This window comes from Lithobates pipiens, unplaced genomic scaffold (genome assembly GCF_037356315.1).
Source record: "Lithobates pipiens isolate NorthernLeopardFrog02 unplaced genomic scaffold, aLitPip1_a1.2 Scaffold_16, whole genome shotgun sequence".
Lineage (NCBI taxonomy): Eukaryota > Metazoa > Chordata > Amphibia > Anura > Ranidae > Lithobates > Lithobates pipiens.
The window spans coordinates 59,997,909-60,020,221 of record NW_027507748.1 but is presented as its reverse complement, the minus strand read 5'-3'; the positions used below and the strand labels follow the sequence as shown (position 1 = coordinate 60,020,221).

The window sequence follows — 22,313 nt, the reverse complement described above, 5'->3', positions numbered from 1 at the left end:
TTTCATAAACAGCTGTTAAAGGGAATGTACAATCTCTACAAGGATATTTCAGATGTAGACGAGGTCAGCTTGATGTAAATTTTCGTAGCATTTGTTAGTTTTTGGAAAAGTTGTTTCTTTATGTAGTTTGTAATTTAATGGTGTGTGTGTGTATATATATATATATATATATATATATATATATATATCACACACACACACACTCTCACACACACACTCTCACACACACACATACACACACACTTAGGGGGCCATAGATGACTATGTAAAACAAGTGAGGTGGATAGAGGAATCCTCTCTGCTGAGGCACTGTATTCCTGCCTCCTCTGTTGTCAGAATAAACTGATCAGCAGCTGCAGCCACTTATTTGAGAAGTTTCCAAAATTCCCATTTGGCAGGAATTTGATATAATGATCGACTTTTGTTGAACAAGGACGGACATACATGGATCAGAATTCACCAGTCCCTGCTGAACTGGACTAATTTTGAGCCATCTATGGCCAGCCTTATACTCTGGCTTTGGTTTTGCTATACTACACAGTGACTGCGCCTTACTGTTTTTTCTGACAATGCCAGCCTACAACTGAGCTGACTCATTAAGTACAATATCTGTGTTTTTTTTTTTTTTGGCTGATATTTAATCTCAGCAGATGTTAAGAAGGAAGGGTTAATTAAAATACAGAGCCCCGCTCTCTAGCGGTTAATCTACAAATCTCTAAATTGAATGCAGTGTTTAAAAAAAAAAAATATGGAAAGTCGCAAGTTTAAAGTGGTTGTAACCCTTAAATAAAAAGCTAAGATCCTGTTCCTTTAAGACATGCTGTATAGCATTGCTTGTGCTATGTAGTTTTTCCCTTCCCATCTTGTAAAAACCTGGTCGATCCTGGCAGTTTCTGTGTCCCCCTGCCTCTGCTGACCACGGTAGTTATGGCTGCTAAGCCCTGATTAACGTGCTCAGTTTACGTGCCGCTGTCATCCCCTGCTCTGCTCTGACAGTCTTTCCCCCTCTCCCCCTACCTCCCTGTCCTCATGAGTGGCTCTCCTGCCCAAGCCTCCCACTGCTATTCAGCTGTATAATGCAGCAAATCCTTCGGATTAGGCTGCCATTCACTACAGTGGATTGTTTTTAAAATGAAAAGGCTAAATACCCTTTGTCACACCGTAGCTGCGGGGTCATGTGATCTCCCTCTGCTGGCCAGCCTCGATCTACGAAGAGAAGCCAAGGTTGCTGAAACGGAGGGAGGGGCTGAGATTTCCCTGTGGGGGCTGGCTGACATCACATGGGAACTTCAGCCCCTCCTGCTTCTTTCCATAGATCGCGCCGGCCAGCACAGGGGGATCACATGACCGCACAGCTGCGGTGTGACAAAAGGTATTTGGTCTCTTCATTTAAAAAAACAAACACATCTGCTGTAGTGAATGGCAGCATGCCCCAGAGGGCATACATGTGAAGTCACTTGTGCCTCGTTTCCACTGAGCAAAATTATTCGGGTTGGTATAGTTTGGAAGGGTTAGAATGGTCCGGCTTGTTCAGGTGAGCGTTTCTACTGCAAGTCGAACCGCCAGGGGCCATACAGGGTTTAGGAAAAATGCCTTTGATGTGAGCATTGATGTTTTTTCTGTCCACCAATCAATGAAATGTATTGTGTGATGCCAGTAGCTCCACCTTAACAGTACCGTACTGTTATGGCCTCACATCTGAATATGGCCTCACATCTGAAGCAGGACCCTGAATGGTGTGGTATGGTTCAGTTGTATGGGTCGCTTTCATAATGGAAACACTCAAAATAGCTTACCGAACCGATCCGCTCAGTGGAAAGGAGGCAATAGTGATTTTTACAAAACGTAACTTTTTGTTTTTAACGTTAACTCCACAATAATATATGTGCTAACTAGTAGTACCCTGTGCCCCTGAATTCCCTCTGCACTCCATAAATCCACTTTACTTTTGCTGCACAGAACAGAGCTGTGGGAGGGACCCAGCAGGTCCACCCATCACAGGTTGCTTGCAGAAAATTAGAGATGGGCGGTGGCTACAAGACCAGACACCCTGCACAAACAGTGTGCAGAAGTGACTGGTCTTTACTGCAGGAAGCTCCTGCACAGAAGCCAAGTTTTACACTGGATTACTTAAAGTGGTTGTAAACCCTTACAACCAACTTTGACCTACAGGTAAGCCTAGATTAAGGCTTACCTGTTGGTCCAAGAAATATCTCCTAAACCTACACGGTTTAGGAGATATTTGCCCAAAAACAGGCCCCACTGTCTAGGGCGCATGCGCCGTAGACAGTGGCACACTGAGCGCGCCGCGGTCAACGGCGATATGCCATGAGAGGCGGCTCCCGTGCACATGTGCGGGAGGGACGTCATTGTGGCTTCGCCGAATGACAGCGGCGAAGCAGCGAGACCCACTGAGAAGATGGATGCAGTGGACTACAGGGGACAGCGGTGACTTCGCTGGCTCCTGTGTCAGGTAAGTGACACATAATGGACTACTATGCGATGCATAGTAGTCCATTATGCTTTACCTTTGCAGGGAATCAAAGAGGAAGTAAACCCATCGGGGTTTACTTCCTCTTTAAAAGATCTGGAAGAAATAAAGCACAACAAGCTTTGTGTAAGAATACACAACTTTTATATTTAGATGATAATTGTTTATCCTGGAGTTCATCTTTAAAGATAATTTTGTGTTGTGTGTGACCATATGTACAGTAGGTGGGGAGCCACAAGTTCTCTAAGGCCAATAGTGGATCTTCTACCTGATCTACGCTTCATGTAATTTTTGGAAATCTTGTTTGAAACAGAGTTTGCTAGGTCACCTTTTCTTGGTTATGAAATTTGGACATGGAACAGTCATCATAATTTAAAGAAATATTTGTAGTACAACATTGAATGGTATCAAAAATAAGATTTATAGGACTGGGAGAAATGCCACAAGCACCATATCCCAATATAACCAATTACCACTTGAGCCTCGGAAGGATTTACTCCCTTCCTGACCAAGTCCTTTTTTTGTGTGTTACGGCACTGCGTTGCTTTAACTGACAATTGCGCTGTCCTGCGACGTTGTACACAAACAAAATTAATGTTTTGTTTTTTTTCCCCACAAATAGAGCTTTCTTTTGGTGGTATTTGATCACCTCTGCGTTTTTTATTTTTTGCGCTATAAACCAAAAAAGAGCAACAATTTTGAAAAAAAAAAAGCAATATTTTTTACTTGTTGCTATAATAAATATCCCCCAAAAAATGTAAAAAAAAACACATGTCTTCCACATTTTCGGCCAGTATGTATTTTTATACATATATTTTTGGTATAAAAAAAAAAATAACTCAATAAGCGTATATTGATTGGTTTGCGCAAAGGGGATAGATTTATGGCATTTTTATTATTTTTTTATTTATTAGTAATGGCAGCGATCTGCAATTTCTATCGTGACTGTGACATTGCGGGGACAAATCGGAAACTTTTGACACTGTTTTGGAATCAATGGCATTTATACAGCGATCAGTGCTATAAAAATGCACTGATTAATGTGTAAATGTCACTGGCAGGGAAGGGGTTAAACACTAGGGGGTGATCAAGGGGTTAACTTTGTTCCCTTGGCATGTTCTAACTGTGGGGGAGGGGGTGGGCTCACTAGAACATGACAGAAATCACTGCTCCCGACCACTGGGAGCAGTAGATCCCTGTCATGTTGCTAGGCAGAACAGGGAAATGCTTTGTTTACATAGGCATCTCCCCGTTCTGCCTTAACGTGCCACAATTGCGGCAGCGAGCGGATGATACAGCAAAGTACGAGTACCTTGTTTTGTGCACCCGTGCCACTTTGCCAAAGTATATCAGCGTGAGCCAATCGGCTAGTGGTTAAAAAAAAAAAGAGGAATTAAAAGGTGCCAAATAATTCCAAATCCATTTAAAATAATTAACAAAGTTGCCATAAAATCATTTAAAAACATTGGTCATTTTTGTATCATCATATTACACATTTAACCCAATAAAGTCTCGTTACAACATGCAGCTGCCAATCATTTCCAACTGTCAATTTCAACATGTTTCAGCAACCTTGGCTTCTTCAGCAGAGATATAACTGTCAAGGTTTACAGCCACTAAACATGCTCCTCACCCAAAATGGGGGAGAGAAGTAACCATATGGAAATATATATGTATATCTGTCTTTATCCTGCTACCACGTGCATCCATCAATGGCAACCCCAGTTAGTATTTAGTGCCGTAGGAGGATCACAAGGGACAAAACCAGAAGTTTCTCTAACTGTACACATTTCTGTGCAAATTTATTTGCAATTTACCGACAAAGTCAGTAAATATTGTACAAGTGTATTGGTGTCCTTATAGAGGGAGCCATGAGGACGCCAATACACTTTTTAGTCTGGTCTAACCCATCTTGTACACAATATTTACTGACTTGGTGGGCAGCATGCAGATCCGTGCCCTCATGTGTACATTTAGGTCTTTTGGTCCTTCATGCTCCTCCTACGGTCCACTAAATACCACCTGGGGTTGCCATTGGTGTATGCATGTGGTCCCAGGATAGAGAGAAATATATAGTAGATATATATTTGCATATGGTTACCTTTCTCCCACATTTTGGGTGAGGGGTATGTTGTGTGGCTGTACACCTTGATGGTAACATCTCTCCTGAATAAGCCAGGGTTGCCAAAACTTGTTGACAATATGGGTGTAAATGAAGAGAATGGCCGTTTTTTTTAATTATTATTATTATTATTATATTATGTCAACTTTGTTAATAAAAAAAATATTTTTTAATGTATGTGCAATTATTTTATCACCATTTTTAAAGTCAAGCTTTTTTTAGTGTAATTAATTAAAACGTTTAATGGTTTGGATTTTCGTATCTAGCACACCACAACAAGATGTAGTAGAGAACAGTACAAACATTTATATAAAGCATTCTGTTAGGCCCCTTTCACATGGGGTGGATCTGCTCAGTGGGCTCTGCTAGCTCAGCAGGAGATCGCTCCGTTGATCCATGCTGAGCCAGCGGATGACAGGGTCTGTCTCTGCTCACTAGCAGGGAGGGACATGTCCGAGCCCCGCTGATTTCTATGGGGAGATCGGAGGAAAACGGACAGCATGTCTATTTTCATCAGATCCCATTCGATCCGATCCACCAGACGGATGGCGAACGTATCGCCCATATGTCTGTCTGGAGCAGATCCGATGGCAGGCGGGTGTCGGCGGACGCATCTCCGCTGACACCTGCCTGCCCATAGGAGTCAATGGGTGGCCTGCTTGGATCCACCTGAAAAACGGACAGGCAGATCCGAGTAGGCTTATCGTGTGAAAGGGGCTTAAGAATGAATTGTTGATGGAACATATAGCCGAGCGGTATTCTTCCCTTTAAATAAAAATAGAAAAATAAAAGTAGAATAACAATTTAACAGTACAGTGCCTTGAAAAAGTATTCCCACCCCTTGAAATTTTCCACATTTTATCATGGTACAACTAAAAATGTAAATGTATTTTATTGGGATTTTATGTAATAGACCAACACAAAGTGGCACATAATTGTGAAATGGAAGGAAACTACTAAATGGTTTTCAGAATTTTTTACAAATAAATATCTGAAAAGTGTGGGGTACATTTGTATTCAGCCCCCCTGAGTCAATACTTTGTAGAACCTTCTTTCACTGCAATTACAGCTGCAAGTCTTTTTGGGGATGTCTCTACCAGCTTTGCACATCTACAGAGTGAGCTATTTTGCAAAGAAGAATTGGCAAAAATGTGAAGTTCTGTCAGATTGGAGAGCATCTGTGAACAGCAATGTTCAAGCCTTGCCACAGATTCTTAATTGGGTTTAGGTCTGGACTTTGACTGGGCCATTCTAACACATGAATATGCTTTGATCTAAACCCTGCCATTGTAGACCTGGCTGTATGTTTAGGATCTTTGTCCTAATAGAAGGTGAACCTTTTCCCCGTCTCAAGTCTTTGGCAGATTCTAACAGGTTTTCCTCTAAGATTGCCCTGTATTTGGCTCCATCCATCTTCCCAGCAACTCTGACCAGCTTCCCTGTCCCTGCTGAAGAAAAGCATTTCCACAGCATGATGCTGCCGTCACCATGTTTCACAGTGGGGATGGTGTGTTCAGGGCGATGTGCAGTATTCGTTTTCCTCCACAGCATTTTGCTTTTAGGCCAAAAGTTCAATTTGACCAGAACACCTTCTTTCACATATTTGCTGTGTCCCCCACATGGCTTCTCGCAAACTGTAAACGGGATTACTTATGGCTTTCTTTCAACAAAGGCTTTCTTTTTGCCACTCTTCCATAAAGGCCAGATTTGTGGAGAGCATGACTAATAGTTGTCCTGTGGACAAATTTTCCCACCAGAGCTGTTGATCTCTGCAGCTCCTCCAGAGTTATCATGGGCTATATAATGATCTCTTTGCCCAGCCTGTCAGTTTAGGTGGACGGCCATGTCTTGGTAGGTCTACAGTTGTGCCATACTCTTTCCATTTTTGGATGGTAGATTGACCAGTGCTCCGTGAGATGTTCAAAGCTTGGGATATTTTTTTTGTAATCTAACCCTGATTTAAACTTCTCCTTAATGTTATCCCTGACCTGTCTGGTGTGTTTTTTGGCCTTCGCAATGCTGTTGGTTCACTAGAGTTCTCTAACAAACTTACATGCAGAAGGTGGACTCTATTTACTAATTAGGTGAAGGCAATTGGTTCCACTAGATTTTAGTTACTATCAGATTAAAGAGGGCTGAATACAAATGTACGCCACACTTTTCATAAATGTATCTGTAAAACATTTGGAAAACAATTTCTCATTTTCCTTCCACTTCACTATTATGTGCCACGTTGTGTTGGTCTATCACATAAAATCCCAATAATTAATAATATTTATAAATAATAAATCCCAATTGGGTTGTAACATGACCAAATGTGGAAAATTTCAAGGGGTATGAATACTTTTCCAAGGTGCTGTATATCACACTTTATTGAAAGATCTGATATAGTGAGGCTCGCCAGTAAAAAAAAAAAAAAAAACTTTTTGAAGCTAGTATTTGTTACCCTTTGTTACGGCATGTTCAAGATCTTAACTTATCCAGTTATTATGTCAAACTGAGGTGAAATCATTTTGGCTGAATGCCCTGGTGGAACAGTAGACATGAGCTTTATATATGTTCTGTAAACAAAATGCTTTACACTAACATTGGTGGTTTTTACAGCTACCTTTTTGACAGTTAAGACCTCTTTCACACCGAGGGCGTTTTGCAGGCGCTATATCGTTAGAAATAGCGCCTGCAATCCGCCCTCAAACTGCTGCCCCTTTGTCTCTAGTGTGAAAGCCCCGAGGGCTTTCACACCGGAGCGGTGCGCTGGCAGGACGTCAGGAAAAGTCAGCAGCTTCTTTGGAGCGGTGAGGGAGCGGTGTGTTTACCGCTCCTCCACCGCTGCTCCCCATTGAAATCAATGTGGCCGTGCTGTGTTACCGCTGGAAAAACACCGCTATTGATGTGTATTGCGGGCGGTTTTAACCCTTTCTCGGCTGCTAGCAGGGGGTAAAAGCGCCCCGCTAGCGGCCGAAATTCGCTGCAAACCAAACGGTAAATCGCCGCTAAAAATAGCGGCGTTTTACCGCCTATGCTATAGGCTCTGTGGTGTGAAAGGGGTCCAATAGTCAACGCTTGACTATTTTTTTTTTTTTTTTTTTTTTTTTCATAGTCTGACTAAATGCATGAAAAGCATGTACACTTCAGGCTAGCTAATAAATATTATTTGTAAACATAATTATCTTACTTGGCTTATATCTATAGAATTTTAGAGCTGTGCTTTAATTGCAGAATTATGCTTAATTTTATAATAATTGCAGAATTATTGAATGATTACTTAGTATCTATTGATTAACCATACACATTAAAGGGTCAGTTCAACTAGAAATGTTCTAGGTGGAGTGTGATGTGAGTCAACCCTGTCTTTGTAGAGTTCTTGAGGACTCCAGAAGTAAGATTTTACCACCCATCCTGGGTAGGTGGGGGTTGATGTTCTTAACTAGTGTAAGGTAACCAGTCCTGCTTTGTATTCTTCATACTATACGCTAGTAATAATTTTTGGACTGACCCTATTAAAGGTTTTTCCTCTAAACGTGTTTTCCTGGTAGTTCTCTATTCATATAAGTTCCATGTCACTCCCTGTATGTAGCATGCTGGTTTTCATTTCCTTTCCTTTTCTTTTGCATCACGTAGAGTCATTGTTGTAGTGTGTGGTGGGTTTTATTTTTTTTCCCTTTTTTCATTTTGGTTTTGCTTATGTGTTGTTTTCCTCCTTTTTCTAGGAATCATATGTTGTCCATCCCCCTTCTCAGGCTTGAAAGTCCTCAAAGAGACCCACTATCCCCATATCACTGCCCAGAGGGATGATGGGAGATGCAGCCTTGATCATGTGACTACCAGCATGATCATCCACTGCCTTCTGACTAGAAGACCCCGCTGCACAGAAATTTTACCTCATTTTTCCATTTAGATGCATGTGACCATATTGTTGTATCCGCTGATCCTGAAGCAAAAAATAAAAAGAAAATAATTAATTGATGCTCAAAGAGTACAGAGGATAGTGGGTCCTTTTGTGGCTTTCTCCGTCACTTAAAAAAAAAAAAAAAAAAGTTACAAATCACAGATTCACAAAGGTGCTGTTCAGTTTGACCCTCTAGATCTGAACAGGTAACCCATCTGAAGTATAAAGTTATTCAAATTGAAAGGAAAAATTGGTTTTCATTTTGTTCACAGAGCAAAAAGACCCACTATCAAGGAATGCTGCATGTACTATTGAATTGTACCCATAAATATTTTATTTTAATTAATTTTGTTTTGTTCATGTTTCCGGTATTACTTTTATATGTTTAAATAATTAAATTCCGTGTCATTTTAATAAGTATACATCACTCTAGAAGGCTCATTGGTTTACATTAGACTGTCATTTATACAGAATTAGCACATTTTTGTATAAGGACAAGAAGCTAAAATGTATCTTTACGTGCAATGTATTTTTTTATATATCTGGTTTAAAGGGGCTCTCCTTTAAAAAAAAAAAAAAAAAAAAGTCTTGGTTATCCTCCAGGGGTGGTATGTAGGTTATGTAATACATGACTTCAAGGATGAATTCACCCTAAAGTTATATTCTGTGTTTTGGCTGGGCCTGGATAAGCTCATTTTGGATACCAGAGATCACCACTCCACTCACATCCTCTACTACAAATGTAACATATCTAAAACATTATTCTGAAAAGCAGTGTGGCAAGCTATTCCTTAGAAATATGTGCAGATCATGTCTTGGGTCATGCAGTCACATTGTACAGAATAAGACCAAGCCTATTATGTCTATTCTGAGGGTTTTGGGTGGACCTGGAATCTTGTGATGGACTGCTCAATGAGGAACGTAGAGGTTGTTGGAGTTGGAAAAAGGCCATCCTTTCTTGGTGACCAATATATCTGAAATCCGTGAAGGAAAATGAGCCGTCCAAACTTCTCTAGGTGTTTAGCACTGAAAGAGAGGTTTAAAAATGGCCTCATGGGATATGTAAGGTGGAGGTAACGGATATGTATCATGGAGGTAACGAAGATATGAATCGTTCTGAAAGTGTCATTTCTTTTAAAGGGATTTTCCAGGATACTTGAGAACATGTAATGCCTGTTTTACTACTGTTTGGCCAGTCAGTTTAATAACATAAGCAGCCCTCTCCAGTTGATCCCTTTTGCTCAGCAGAGGTACTTACACGTGCAGTCGTGGCCAAAAATATTGGCACCCTGCATTTCTGTCAGATGCACCACTTTGCCCAGAAAATGACTGCAATTACAAAGGGTTAGGCATTCTCATGTTTATTTCTATTGTTTTGTATTGGTATGACACAAAAACGTGGAGAAACAAAAAAGCCAAATCTGACACATTTTAACCACTTTCAGACCGGACCATTTTGCTGGTAAATGACCAGAGGTCTTTTTACACTTTGGCACTGCGCTGCTTTAACTGGTAATTGCGCGGTCATGCAATGTTGTACCCAAACAAAATTTGCGTCCTTTTCTTCCCACAAATAGAGCTTTCTTTTGATGGTATTTGATTGCCTCTGCGATTTTTATTTTTTGCGATATAAACGTAAAAAGACCGCAAATTTTGAAAAAAAATGATATTTTCTACTTTTTGTTATTAGAAAAATCCAATAAACTCAATTTTAGTCATACATTTAGGACAAAATGTATTCAGCCACATGTCTTTGGTAAAAAAAAAGTCAATAATTGTATATTTATTGGTTTGCGCAAAAGTTGTCACATCTACAAACTAAGGTACGTTTTCTGGAATTTACGCAGCTTTTAGTTTACGACTGCCTATCTCATTTCTTGAGGTGCTAAAATGACAGGGCAGTACAAAACCCCCCCAAATGACCCCATTTTGGAAAGTAGACCCCCTAAGGAAATTGATAAGAGGCATGTTGAGCCCATTGAATATTTTATTTTTTTGCCTCAAGCGATTGAATAATGACAAAAAAAAAATTTTTTTTTTTTTTTTACACAAAGTTGTCACTAAATGATATATTGCTCACACATGCTATGGGCGTATGTGAAATGACACCCCAAAATAAATTCTGCTGCTTCTCCTGAGTACGGGGATACCACATATGTGGGACTTTTTGGGAGCCTAGCCGCGTACAGGGCCCCGAAAACCAAGCACCGCCTTCAGGCTTTCTAAGGGCGTCAATTTTTGATTTCACGCCTCACTACCTATTACAGTTTTGAAGGCCATAAAATGCCAAGATGGCACAAAACCCCCACAAATGACCCCATTTTAGAAAGTAGACACCCCAAGCTATTTGCTGAGAGGCATGTTGAGTCCATGGAATATTTTATATTTTGCCACAAGTTGCGGGAAAATTACAAACTTTTTTTTTTTTTTTTTTTTTTTCACAAAGTTGTCACTAAATGATATATTGCTCATGCATGCCATGGGCATATGTGAAATGACACCCCAAAATAAATTCTGCTGCTTCTCCTGAGTACGGGGATACCACATATGTGGGACTTTTTGGGAGCCTAGCCGCGTACGGGGCCCCGAAAACCAAGCACCGCCTTCAGGCTTTCTAAGGGCGTAATTTTTTGAGTTCACTTCTCACTACCTATTACAGTTTTGAAGGCCATAAAATGCCAAGATGGCACAAAACCCCCACAAATGACCCCATTTTAGAAAGTAGACACCCCAAGCTATTTGCTGAGAGGCATGTTGAGTCCATGGAATATTTTATATTTTGCCACAAGTTGCGGGAAAATTACAAACTTTTTTTTTTTTTCACAAAGTTGTCACTAAATGATATATTGCTCACGCATGCCATGGGCATATGTGAAATGACACCCCAAAATAAATTCTGCTGCTTCTCCTGAGTACGGGGATACCACATATGTGGGACTTTTTGGGAGCCTAGCCGCGTACGGGGCCCCAAAAACCAAGCACCGCCTTCAGGCTTTCTAAGGGCGTTACAGTTTTGAAGGCCATAAAATGCCAAGATGGCACAAACCCCCCCCCCCAAATGACCCCATTTTAGAAAGTAGACACCCCTAAATTTAGGGGTACACTAGTGAGACTAGGTAATAAATGGCGGGTGCCCTGAAACTATAAAAAAATAACTAACCAACCAGCGTCACCTGTAACAGTTATATGGTGATCACTGGTGAAAGGGTTAACTAGGGGGCTTTATGCGGTAGTATATGGGGGTCCCTGGCGCTATAAAAAGCTGCGGCGAACCTAAATACCTACCTGCCTAACTAGCGTCACCTGTGACACTAATACAGCGATCAGAAAAACGATCGCTTATTAGGCTGGGTTCACACTGGAGCGATGCGGGAACGCCACGAATGCGCGGCGGGTTCCCGCATCGCATGCCTCCCGGCGGCAGTTCACACTGCCCTATGCGAACTGCTGGGAGTGTCAGTGAAATGTTAATGACACCCCCAGATCAGTTCGCATATCGCAGTGCGATCTGCAAACTTGGATCGCATGGTGTGAACACCCATGCGATCCGATTCTGCTGCGGACCAAAAAAAGGGTCCCGTGCGAGTTTGCGGCGGGTGCGGCGGGTGCGACACGAATTCAGCCATACTATCTGTATAGCTGAACTCGAATCGCACAGAGATCGGATGTGATTTGCACTGCAGTGCGGTGCGAATCACATCCGTTCTCATAAACCGCTGCAATGTGAACCCAGCCTTAGTGACACTGGCGACGGGGGGTGATCACGGGGTTAAACCTTTATTGGGGGGGTTAGGGGGGTACCTTAGAACTAAAGGGGGCTAACCCTAACTGCCCTAACAGTTATTAGTCACAAATGACACCTGCCGGGTGATCAGGGGGTTAAACCTTTATTAGGTAATAAATGGCGGGTGCCCTGAAACTATAAAAAAATAACTAACCAACCAGCGTCACCTGTAACAGTTATATGGTGATCACTGGTGAAAGGGTTAACTAGGGGGCAATCAGGGGGCTTTATGCGGTAGTATATGGGGGTCCCTAGCGCTATAAAAAGCTGCGGCGAACCTAAATACCTACCTGCCTAACTAGCGTCACCTGTGACACTAATACGGCGATCAGAAAAATGATCGCTTATTAGGCTGGGTTCACACTGGAGCGATGCGGAAACGCCGCGAATCCGCGGCGGGTTCCCGCATCGCATGCCTCCCGGCGGCAGTTCACACTGCCCTATGCGAACTGCTGGGAGTGTCAGTGAAATGTTACTGACACCCCCAGATCAGTTCGCATATCGCAGTGCGATCTGCAAACTCGGATCGCATGGTGTGAACACCCATGCGATCCGATTCTGCTGCGGGCCAAAAAAAGGGTCCCGTGCGAATTTGCGGCGGGTGCGGCGGGTGTGGCGGGTGCGGCGGGTGCGGCGAATGGCTGAACTCGAATCGCACAGAGATCGGATGTGATTTGCACTGCAGTGCGGTGCGAATCACATTCGTTCTCATAAACCGCTGCAATGTGAACCCAGCCTTAGTGACACTGGCGACGGGGGGTGATCACGGGGTTAAACCTTTATTGGGGGGGTTAGGGGGGTACATTAGAACTAAAGGGGGCTAACCCTAACTGCCCTAACAGTTATTACAGTCACAAATGACACCAATGCAAAAAAAAAAAAAAAAAAATGACATTGGTGTCACTGTGACTGGGGGGCAGGGGTAATTGGGGGGGTGATCGGGGGGTAAAGGGGGGGTGTGAGTGTGCCTGGCATGTTCTACTGTGTGTGGGATGTGTTGGTGCAACTCACTGATCCGCTCTCCTCCGTGTCGGAACGAAAAATACCGACACGGAGGAGAGAATACATCACTTCCTCTCCTGTGTTTACATTACAGGAGAGGAAGTGATGTCACCGGGGATTTCCATTCGTCGGGAGCGATCGCGAGGGGGTGGCCATGAATGAATGGCCGTCCCCTCGTCCGGGATCGCTCCCGAACGAAAACCGACCGCCGCAGGCACCGGGCGGGGGCCCGATCGGGCCCCCGACCCGCGGGAGGCAAAGGACGTACATATATGTGCTTATGCCTGCCCGTGCCATTCTGATGACGTACATCGGCGTGAGGCGGTCGGCAAGTGGTTAAGCAAAACTCCAAAACTGGACTGGAAAAAAAAATTGGCACCCTCAGTTAATTGTTTGGTAGTGCACCCTTTGGAAAAAATAACTGAAATCATTTGCTTCCCGTATCCATCAATGAGTTTCTTATACCTCTCTACTGAAATTTTGGACCACTCTTTCGACTCTTTCGCCAACTGCTCCAAGTCCCTCAGATTGGAAGAATTCCTTTTCCCAAGTGCTGTTTTGAGATCTCTCCACAGGTGCTCTATGGGATTTAGATCTGAAATCTTGCTGACCAGTTTAGTACTCTCCAGTGCTTTGTCTGAAACCATTTCTGGGTGCTTATTAATGTGTGTTTTTGATCATTGTCTGCTGTAAGACCCATGACCTCTGACCTAGACCCAACCTTCTGACACTAGACCCTATATTGCACCCCAGAATTTTTTGGTAGTCTTCAGATTTCATAATGCCATGCACACTGTGACAACATCCAGTGCCTGAAGCAGCAGAGCAAACCCAAAACATCAGTGAACATCCACCATGTTTGACTCTAGGGACTGTATTCTTTTCTTTAAAGGCCTAATATATTTTTTTGAAAGCAGTAGAATGACGAGCTTTACCAGAAAGCTGCAATTTTGCTTTGTCTGTCCACAGCACATTCTCCCAAAAGGATTTTGGCTTCCTCGGGTAAGTTTTTGCAAGCTTCAATCTGCCTTTTTTGTTGGTGTCAGCAGTGGGGTCCTCCTGGGTCTCCTACCATAGCGTCCCTTTTTATTCAGATGGCAACAAATAGTGTGAGCTGACACAGTTGTACCCTGTGCCCTGAAGGTCAGCTTGAATGTATCTGGAAGTTGATTGAGGTTCTTTATCCACCAGTCGAACAATCCTTTGTTGCAATCTTTGGACAGTTTCTCTTTTGCCCACATCCAGGGCGATTAGCTACGGTGCCATGGGCTGTAAACTTGACAATGCTGCGCACAGTGGACACAGGAACATTAAGATCTCTGGAGATGGAACCTTGAGATTGACCATGCTTTTCCACAATTTTTGTTCTGAAATCCTCAGACAATTCTTTGCTGCTCTTTCTCTTCTCCATGCACCGTGTGGCACACAGACACACAACAGAATAGTTGAGTACTTTTTTCACCATTTTAACTGGTTGCCGGTGTGATTTCTGTATTGTCAGCACCTGTTAATTGATACAGGCCAGTTTAACTACAATTAACATTAACATTTTTAGAAAGTGCCAATAATTTTGTCCAGTCCATTCTTGGAGTTTTGCGTTGAATTGGTCAGATTTGGCTTTTTGTTTCTTCACTTTTTTGTGTCATCCCAATACAAACAAAAGAAATAAACATGAGAATGCCTAAACATTTCTAATTGCAACAAATTTCTGGACAAAATGGACCCCTAACAGAATTGCAGGGGTGCCAATATTTTTGGCCATGATTGTAAAGTTATTACAGTCCAATTCCTTCAAATACCGCTGAAGTGGGAAGCAGTCTTAGGTGCCTTTCACACTTGTGCAACGTGGGACTGCAAAGTCGCATGACAAGTCGTATCCCATGATTTCCAATGAGTACCTTTCATATCTGTGCGACTTCAAGTCGCACTGACTTCAAAGTAGTCCCTGTACTACTTTGGTCTGACTTTGGTGCGAGTTGAGGTCCATAGACCACAAGTTTTACACAAGCATTCCCTGAAATTGTGGCAAAATTGCGCTACTTTGAAGTCGCGGTAGTGTGAAAGGAACATAAGCTACTTCACATTTCTCCAGATCACATTGATTATGAGAAGAGTCGGTTAATACAGATTTCCCCAAATTTTGGCTAGAAAGATGTGGTCACTTCTAGTGTGGAATTAGGCCAGTACAGTATTATCTGTTAATGCTATTTTCAAACCACTGCCTTATATCTATCAGTACCTTAAAACTGAACTCCAGGCACATACAGAAAAACAGAGGGGCTCTGTTATCATTTAGACAGAATTAAATGCAATTTTTTCAAAAGTAAGTTGCTGAGTTTGTTTTGGGATCAGCCCCTGTACAGCACAATTTAGAGAGAGGGGGGAGAAGCAGCACAAGGGGTTAATCGGTGGTGTGCTACAGTTCAAAAAGCTTGCTGGTAGGAGGAAAGAGCAGAGCGATGCAGGGATGAGCTCATCAGTGTGCTGCTTCTCTTTTCACTATCCAATCACGGTGTCGGGGTGGAGAATGGGACCTGTTGGTGAAATCAAATCTGCAGCAGGAAAAAAATCCTTTACCGGGCAGAACTGTCCAGCAGAGTAATGTAGAATTCAGGACTGGATATTCAATTAAAACAGCTCTCATATATGTATTTCAGCTTTCAAGCCTTTTGTCTGGAGTTCAACTCTAAGGTCCAAATTCAGGAATTGGCTAACACTGATAAAAGTTTATTCAGTAAGGACACATTGCAATGTGCAGTAACTCATAAGCAAGTCATAGTTGCACTGGATTATAACACTCTGCAAACGCTCATTCCTCCTGAAATTGCAATATGAATAGGCCTTAAAGCGCTATTAAACCCAAAAGAAAGTATTTATTATATTGCTGCTTACCAACTCTTAGATGTGAAGGCTGCATCAGTTTCTTTTTTTTAAGCCTTCTATTTTCATCTGGTAATCCAGCCATCAAGTCTTTGTGTTTTATTTTTGTTTTTTTTACAGAACACAAATGCTCCAGCAGAATGTATCAGTTTACATAGATGAGACAAACCACATAACACTGACAGGGATGCCTACAATGATCCACTTTTATTTATTCATGCAAAACCTTTATCCCAAAAAGAAAAACAAACTGCTGTAACTGTTTATAATGTGTGAGCTGGAGTCTGGGTTCAATTGGTTAGCGAAAATCTTCGAAATCGTATAATAAATAATATATATAATACAATTAACACTCCCCCACCCCCAAACTGACAATGCTTCTGTCTGCTATGCCTCCTCTGCTCATTCCTCCAGAGTTGTGGCACTAATACAGGTGTGTTATTGGCCAGATCACCAGGTGACAGAGGGGGGAAAAGCCCAAAAAAGAAAACTAATGGCGCCACCACATCTATTGATTGCAATATAATACATTTTTGGTTTTGGGTTTAACACTGCTATTAAGATAGTTTTTAATGTGACACTAAAAAATATCCTTGCTCTCCAAAAAAAAAAACAATCCTTACACATCTATTAATGGTCCTGTAATATTTCATGAAATTGTTTATTTTCTTCCTTTGTAACGTCTTCCGAGAGCTCCCAATTCTCTACTTTCTACCATCCTGTTTGGAATGAGCAGTGAACGTTGGTTGCGATCCTATGCACACTACAAATCCCATAGTCCACCTCGGGGGCAAGCAAGAGAGGGTGGCTATGTTCCTACATACAGTGGGACCCTAGAGAACAAACATAGCCACCCTCTAACTCAGGGGTCTTGAACTGGCGGCCCTCCAGCTGTTGCAAAACTACAAGTTCCATCATGCCTGTGTGGGAGTCATGCTTGGAACTGTCAGCCTTGCAATGCCTCATGGGACTTGTAGTTTCGCAACAGCTGGAGGGCCACCAGTTTGCGACCCCTGCTCTAACTGGAAGTCAGATGGCAGCATCAAAAAAGAGGCTGAGAGCAATAGAAGGTACTTTTTTGACATTTTAATCGTTTTTTTTTTTTAAGAAACAAGTGTAGTGTCACACTTTACCCCATTTCACCTGTAGGTGGCAGTACAGTGAACAAGACACAGCTATTTTGAGGCTTTTACAGTCCTGGAGAACCCCTTTAATACTTTAGTGAGTGAACATTTGCTCCATTTATGCCCTTCTTTTTTGCACATATACACAGACATCCATCCATGTTTTTGTACTGTCATAAATATGTATATATTCTATTTACGTTTCCAAAGGGTAAGCTGACAAAAGTAACCTAAGTACTAACATAAAAGGCCAAGTCCCATTTTCTGTGGTCAGTAAGAGGCGCACCCTCTCCCCCCCTCGGTCAGTGAAGGGGTTTATTTGCTGTTCATTGTCATCATCAGGACAAAGAATGTATACACTATTTTAACCTGGAATTAATTGCAATGTTTACATTTTTTTTTTTTTTTAATTGTTATTATTTTAACTAGACTGTGGAACTTGTCATTTTTAGAAGCTTAAAATGTTGTAATGTGCTGTAACCCTCATTTATCTGTCTTGGTACACTAGCCTCTGCTTTTAATGCTTTAGTCTGAGGTGACGAGATGAAGGAAAATAGGATACGGCCTTTGTAGTCACGGCTGTAACCTTTTTCTTTGTTCTCTGCCGGCCACCCTCCACTCTTGTTTAATGTTACAAAATGGCTCCCCTACTGTCTGTGCACTGTTTGTCTGTTGAAGCTCCCTGTCCATCCGCACCTCAGTATTTTCATGAATGTAAAATATATAAATATATAAAAACCTACAGCTTTAACAACTGTAATACAGCCTTTACAATCAACTACATGTATAGATAATTAAATCCTTCTTATAAAAGACGACCCTCAATGTGTGTGTTTTACTTGTATATAGTGACTTATTTATTGTTCTATAAGGTCTTCTTCACACAGCCTTTTAGCTGCATTCACCAGATGCCAGCCACAAGAATCTTGCGCCCTGGAATGACGGGTGCATGTGAATAGCGGCAGACGCTTAGGCTGTATTCACAGGCTGACAGTGGGTGTCACTGTTCATCTAAAGCTGCACAGTTAGCTGCAGTTAGCAATGGATGTCGGAGCCTAGACACCTTTTGACTGTGTTTTAGATTCGTACATCCTTCCCTAACCTCAGGTAATTGTTTGGTGCGTGGCTGCAGGTAAACAGTGACGGCCACTGTCAGCCTGTCTATACATTGTACTAGCTGAGTGGTTGCCACTGTTTATGAGCACCTGTCATTCAAGCAGCATGAGCTAGCTGATTCATGCAGTGTATGCAGCTAATTGGCCGTATTAAGGAGGCCTAAGAGAAGTGGGAAGCTGACATTGAGTTTAGCTGGCCATACATGGATCGAAATTCGGTTGGTTCAGCTGCTAGCAGTGATCATTGTCTTCTGCCAGCCTGGAAGGCTTCCTGTGCCCTCCTGCTGGCAGAACACAAAAGCTCTGCGGGAGGCATTAAGCGATATGGAAGGAAAGACAATCAAATCTTCTATGGACTGCTTTTCACAAACAATTAGCCCAAGTGGCTGGTGGATGCAAGTTCTTATTCTCTGTTGGACACAACAGATCTGGAATAAAAAGGGAAAAAAGTTAACCTATTCCCTGGGAAGAGCCCTTTGGACAAGAAGATACAAGTGTACCTGAAGTTGGATAGAAGTTGCCAAATTACCAGATAGAATGCCATTGCAGACACTTTGTGGTGTCTGTATACTTGCTCATCTTGTTTAGCACCATGGGAACCCTTAAAATGGAATGCTCCTGAATACAGTTATTGCTTTCTTGTTTGAAATCTATCCATACCTGACCTAGTACTGGCCATGGAAGCTCTCTGTCACACTGCTGGGCCAACTGTGAAGGCAAGTCCAGGTTCTCAACCATGAGAACCCATCAACATTTGCATGGCAGAGCACCCTGGGATTTGAATCTTCTGGGGTTCTTGCAGTAATAAATATGAACCTGATATGGCATCCAGTGGGGTGGGGGGGGGGGGGAACATCTGCTGTATCTTTACATAGTTAGTCTGGTTAGGTTATTCAGAACCAGAAAGGAGTCTATTCCACATTTTCACAGCTCTTGCTGTGAAGCAGCCTTTTGGTATTTGGAGATTAAATCTGTTTTCATCCAGTCATAAAGTGTTCCCCCTTCTCTGTGATGACCCTAAAGTGAATAACTCAACAAGTTCACTATATGGACCACTTATGTATTGATATTTGTTGATCATATCCCCTCTTAACCACTTTAGCCGGGGAAGGATTTACACCCTTCCTGACCAGGCCATTTTTTACGATACGGCACTGTGTCAGTTTAACTGACAATTGTGCGGTCGTGCGACATTGTACCCAAACAAAATTTATGTCCTCCCCCCACAAATAGAGCTTTCTTTTGGTGGTATTTGATCACCTCTGCCTTTGGGGGGGGGGGGGGGGGGGTTGTGCTATAAACAAAGAGCGTCAATTTTGAAAAAAAACCCACTTTTTTTTTTACTTTTTGCTATAATAAAAATCCCAAATAAAAAAAAAAAAAATCATCAGTTTAGGCCGATATCACCATAAGCATATATTGGTTTGTGCAAAAGTTATAGCGTCTACAAAATGGGGGATAGATTTATGGCATTTTTATTATTTTTTACTAGTAATGGCGGCGATCAGCAATTTTTATCGAGACTGCGACATTGCGGTGGACAGATCGGACACTTTTGACACATTTTTGGGATGATTGACATTTATACAGTGATCAGTGCTATAAAAATGCATCGATTACTGTATAAATGTCACTAGTAAGGAAGGGGTTAACACTAGGGGGGCAATCAGGGGGTTAAATGTGTTCCCTCACTGTGTGTTCTAACTGAGGGGATAGGACTGACTTGGGGAGGAGACCGATCGTTGTTCCTATATACCAGGAACACACGATTTGTCTCCTCTCCCCTGACAGGACGTGGATTTGTGTGTTTTCACACAAATCCCCATTCTTGCTCTGTCAGGAGCATTCGCGGGTGCCCAGGGGACACCACAGCCGTCGGGCACGCGCATCGGCTCCTTAGGAATGTGCTGGGCACACCCCCTATACTCTAAGGCACCTGCCGTAAAGCTACGGCGATTTGCACAGGAGTGCCATTCTGCCACCGTCAATCAACAGCGGGCAGTCTGCAAGTGGTTAATCTCTTCTTCTCAAGAGAGAATACATTCAGTTCCTCTAATCTTTCCTCCATAGCTGAGATTCTCCATGCCTATTATCAGTTTGGTTGCCCTTCTCTGCACTTTCTCCATTTCTCCAATATCCTTTTTGTGAACTGAGGCTCAAAACTGAACTGCATATTACAGATGAGGTCTTACTAATGATTTGTACAGGGGCAAAATTGTATCTCTCTCTGGAGTTCATACCTCCTAATACAAGAAAGGACTTTGTTCGCTTTGGAAATCGCATCTTGGCATTGCATGCTATTATTAAGCTTATGATATACCAAAATGCGAAGATCCTTCACCATTGATTGCCCCAGTTTACTCCCCCTAGTATGCATATTCTTAGCCCCCAGGTGCATAACTTTACATTTATCAACATTAAACCTCATTTTCCACACAGTCACCCAATTAAACCGTGCATTGAGGTCAGCTTTTAATTTGGAGACATCTTGTAAGGACGTTATTCCACTGCATAGCTTGGTGTCATCTGCAAACCTTACATAGTAGGTGAGCTTGAAAAAAGACACAAGTCTATCAAGTCCAACTCATGTGTGTGATTATATGTCAGTATTACATTGTATATCCCTGTATGTTGTGGTCATTCAGGTGCTTATCTAATACCCTTGCTGCTCTTACAGTAAAGAACCCTCTACGTAGTTTAAGGTTAAATCTCTTTTCTTCTAATTTTAATGAGTGGCCACAAGTCTTGTTAAACTCCCTTCTGCGAAAAAGTTTTATCCCTATTGTGAGGTCACCAGTATGGTATTTGTATGTTGAAATCCTATCCCCTCTCAAGTGTCTCTTCTCCAGAGAGAATTATCGTTTTATCTCTGAAATTGATCCCCTTTTTAATGCATGCCAATATTCTGTTGGTTTTGTTATCAGCAGCTTGGCATTGCATGCCATTGCCGAGCCTATCATTTACTAGGACCCCCAGGTCCTTTTTCCATCTTGGATTCCCCCAGAGGTTCTTTCCCCAGTGTATAGATTGCATTCATATTTTTGCCACTCAAATGCATTATTTTAATTTTTTCTACATTGAACCTCATTTGCCATGTAGTTGCCTACCCCATTAATTTGATCAGATCGTTTTTGCAAGCTTTTTCACATCTTGCGGAGAAGTTATTGCCCTGCTTAGCTTGAACTGTTTACCCCATTTCCCAGGTCCTTTCTGACCAAATTTTAAATAGGATTGGTCCCAGCACAGAACCCTGGGTGACCCCACTACCCACCCCTGACCATTCTGAGTATTCCCCATTTATTACAACCCTCTGAACTTGCCCTTGTAGCCAGTTTTTCAATCCATCTACTCACCCTGTGGTCCGTGCCAATGGACCTTATTTTGTACAGTAAACATTTATGGGGAACTGTGTCAAATGCTTTTGCAATGGTACTTTTAATCCCAGACCCTATATCATTTATAAAGATATTAAAAAGTAAGAGTCCAAACACTGAACCTTGAGGTACACCACTGATCACTTTAGACCATTCAGAGTAAGAATTATTAACCACTACTCTCTGAATTTGGTCTTCTAGCCAGTTTTCTATCCATTCACAAACTGATTTTTCAAATCCTTTAGACTTTACCTTACACATGAGCCGTGTGGAAAAATGTGTCAAATGCTTTTGCAAAATCCAAATATACCACATCCACAGCCACCCCTCTGCCCAAGTTTTTACTTGCAGCCTCATAAAAAGAAATCAGATTTGTCTGACAACTTCTGTCTTTCATGAATCCATGCTGTCTGTTGCTTAAACTATTTGTTTCCAGCAAGAACTCATTTATGTGGTCTTTTATTAAACTCTCCAGTGTCTTCCCAACTAAAGACGTTAAACTAACAGTTGACCCCTTTTTAAATATGGGCAC

At 42.1% G+C, this 22,313-nt stretch overlaps 1 protein-coding gene across 4 annotated transcripts in view; it reads left to right on the top strand.

The window, feature by feature from the left end:
- The window catches only part of ITSN1 (intersectin 1), a 249,840-nt gene that overhangs the window by 169,445 nt on the left and 58,082 nt on the right, over positions 1-22,313 (top strand). The window contains exon 29 of one of the 4 annotated variants that reach the window (XM_077479950.1): positions 8,324-8,924. The exons of the other annotated variants lie outside the window; for them this stretch is intronic. Coding sequence (XP_077336076.1) covers positions 8,324-8,325 — 2 coding nt within the window. The 3' untranslated portion in view covers positions 8,326-8,924. Of the gene's footprint in view, positions 1-8,323; positions 8,925-22,313 lie in introns of those variants that run through there. 4 annotated transcript variants of the gene reach the window in all.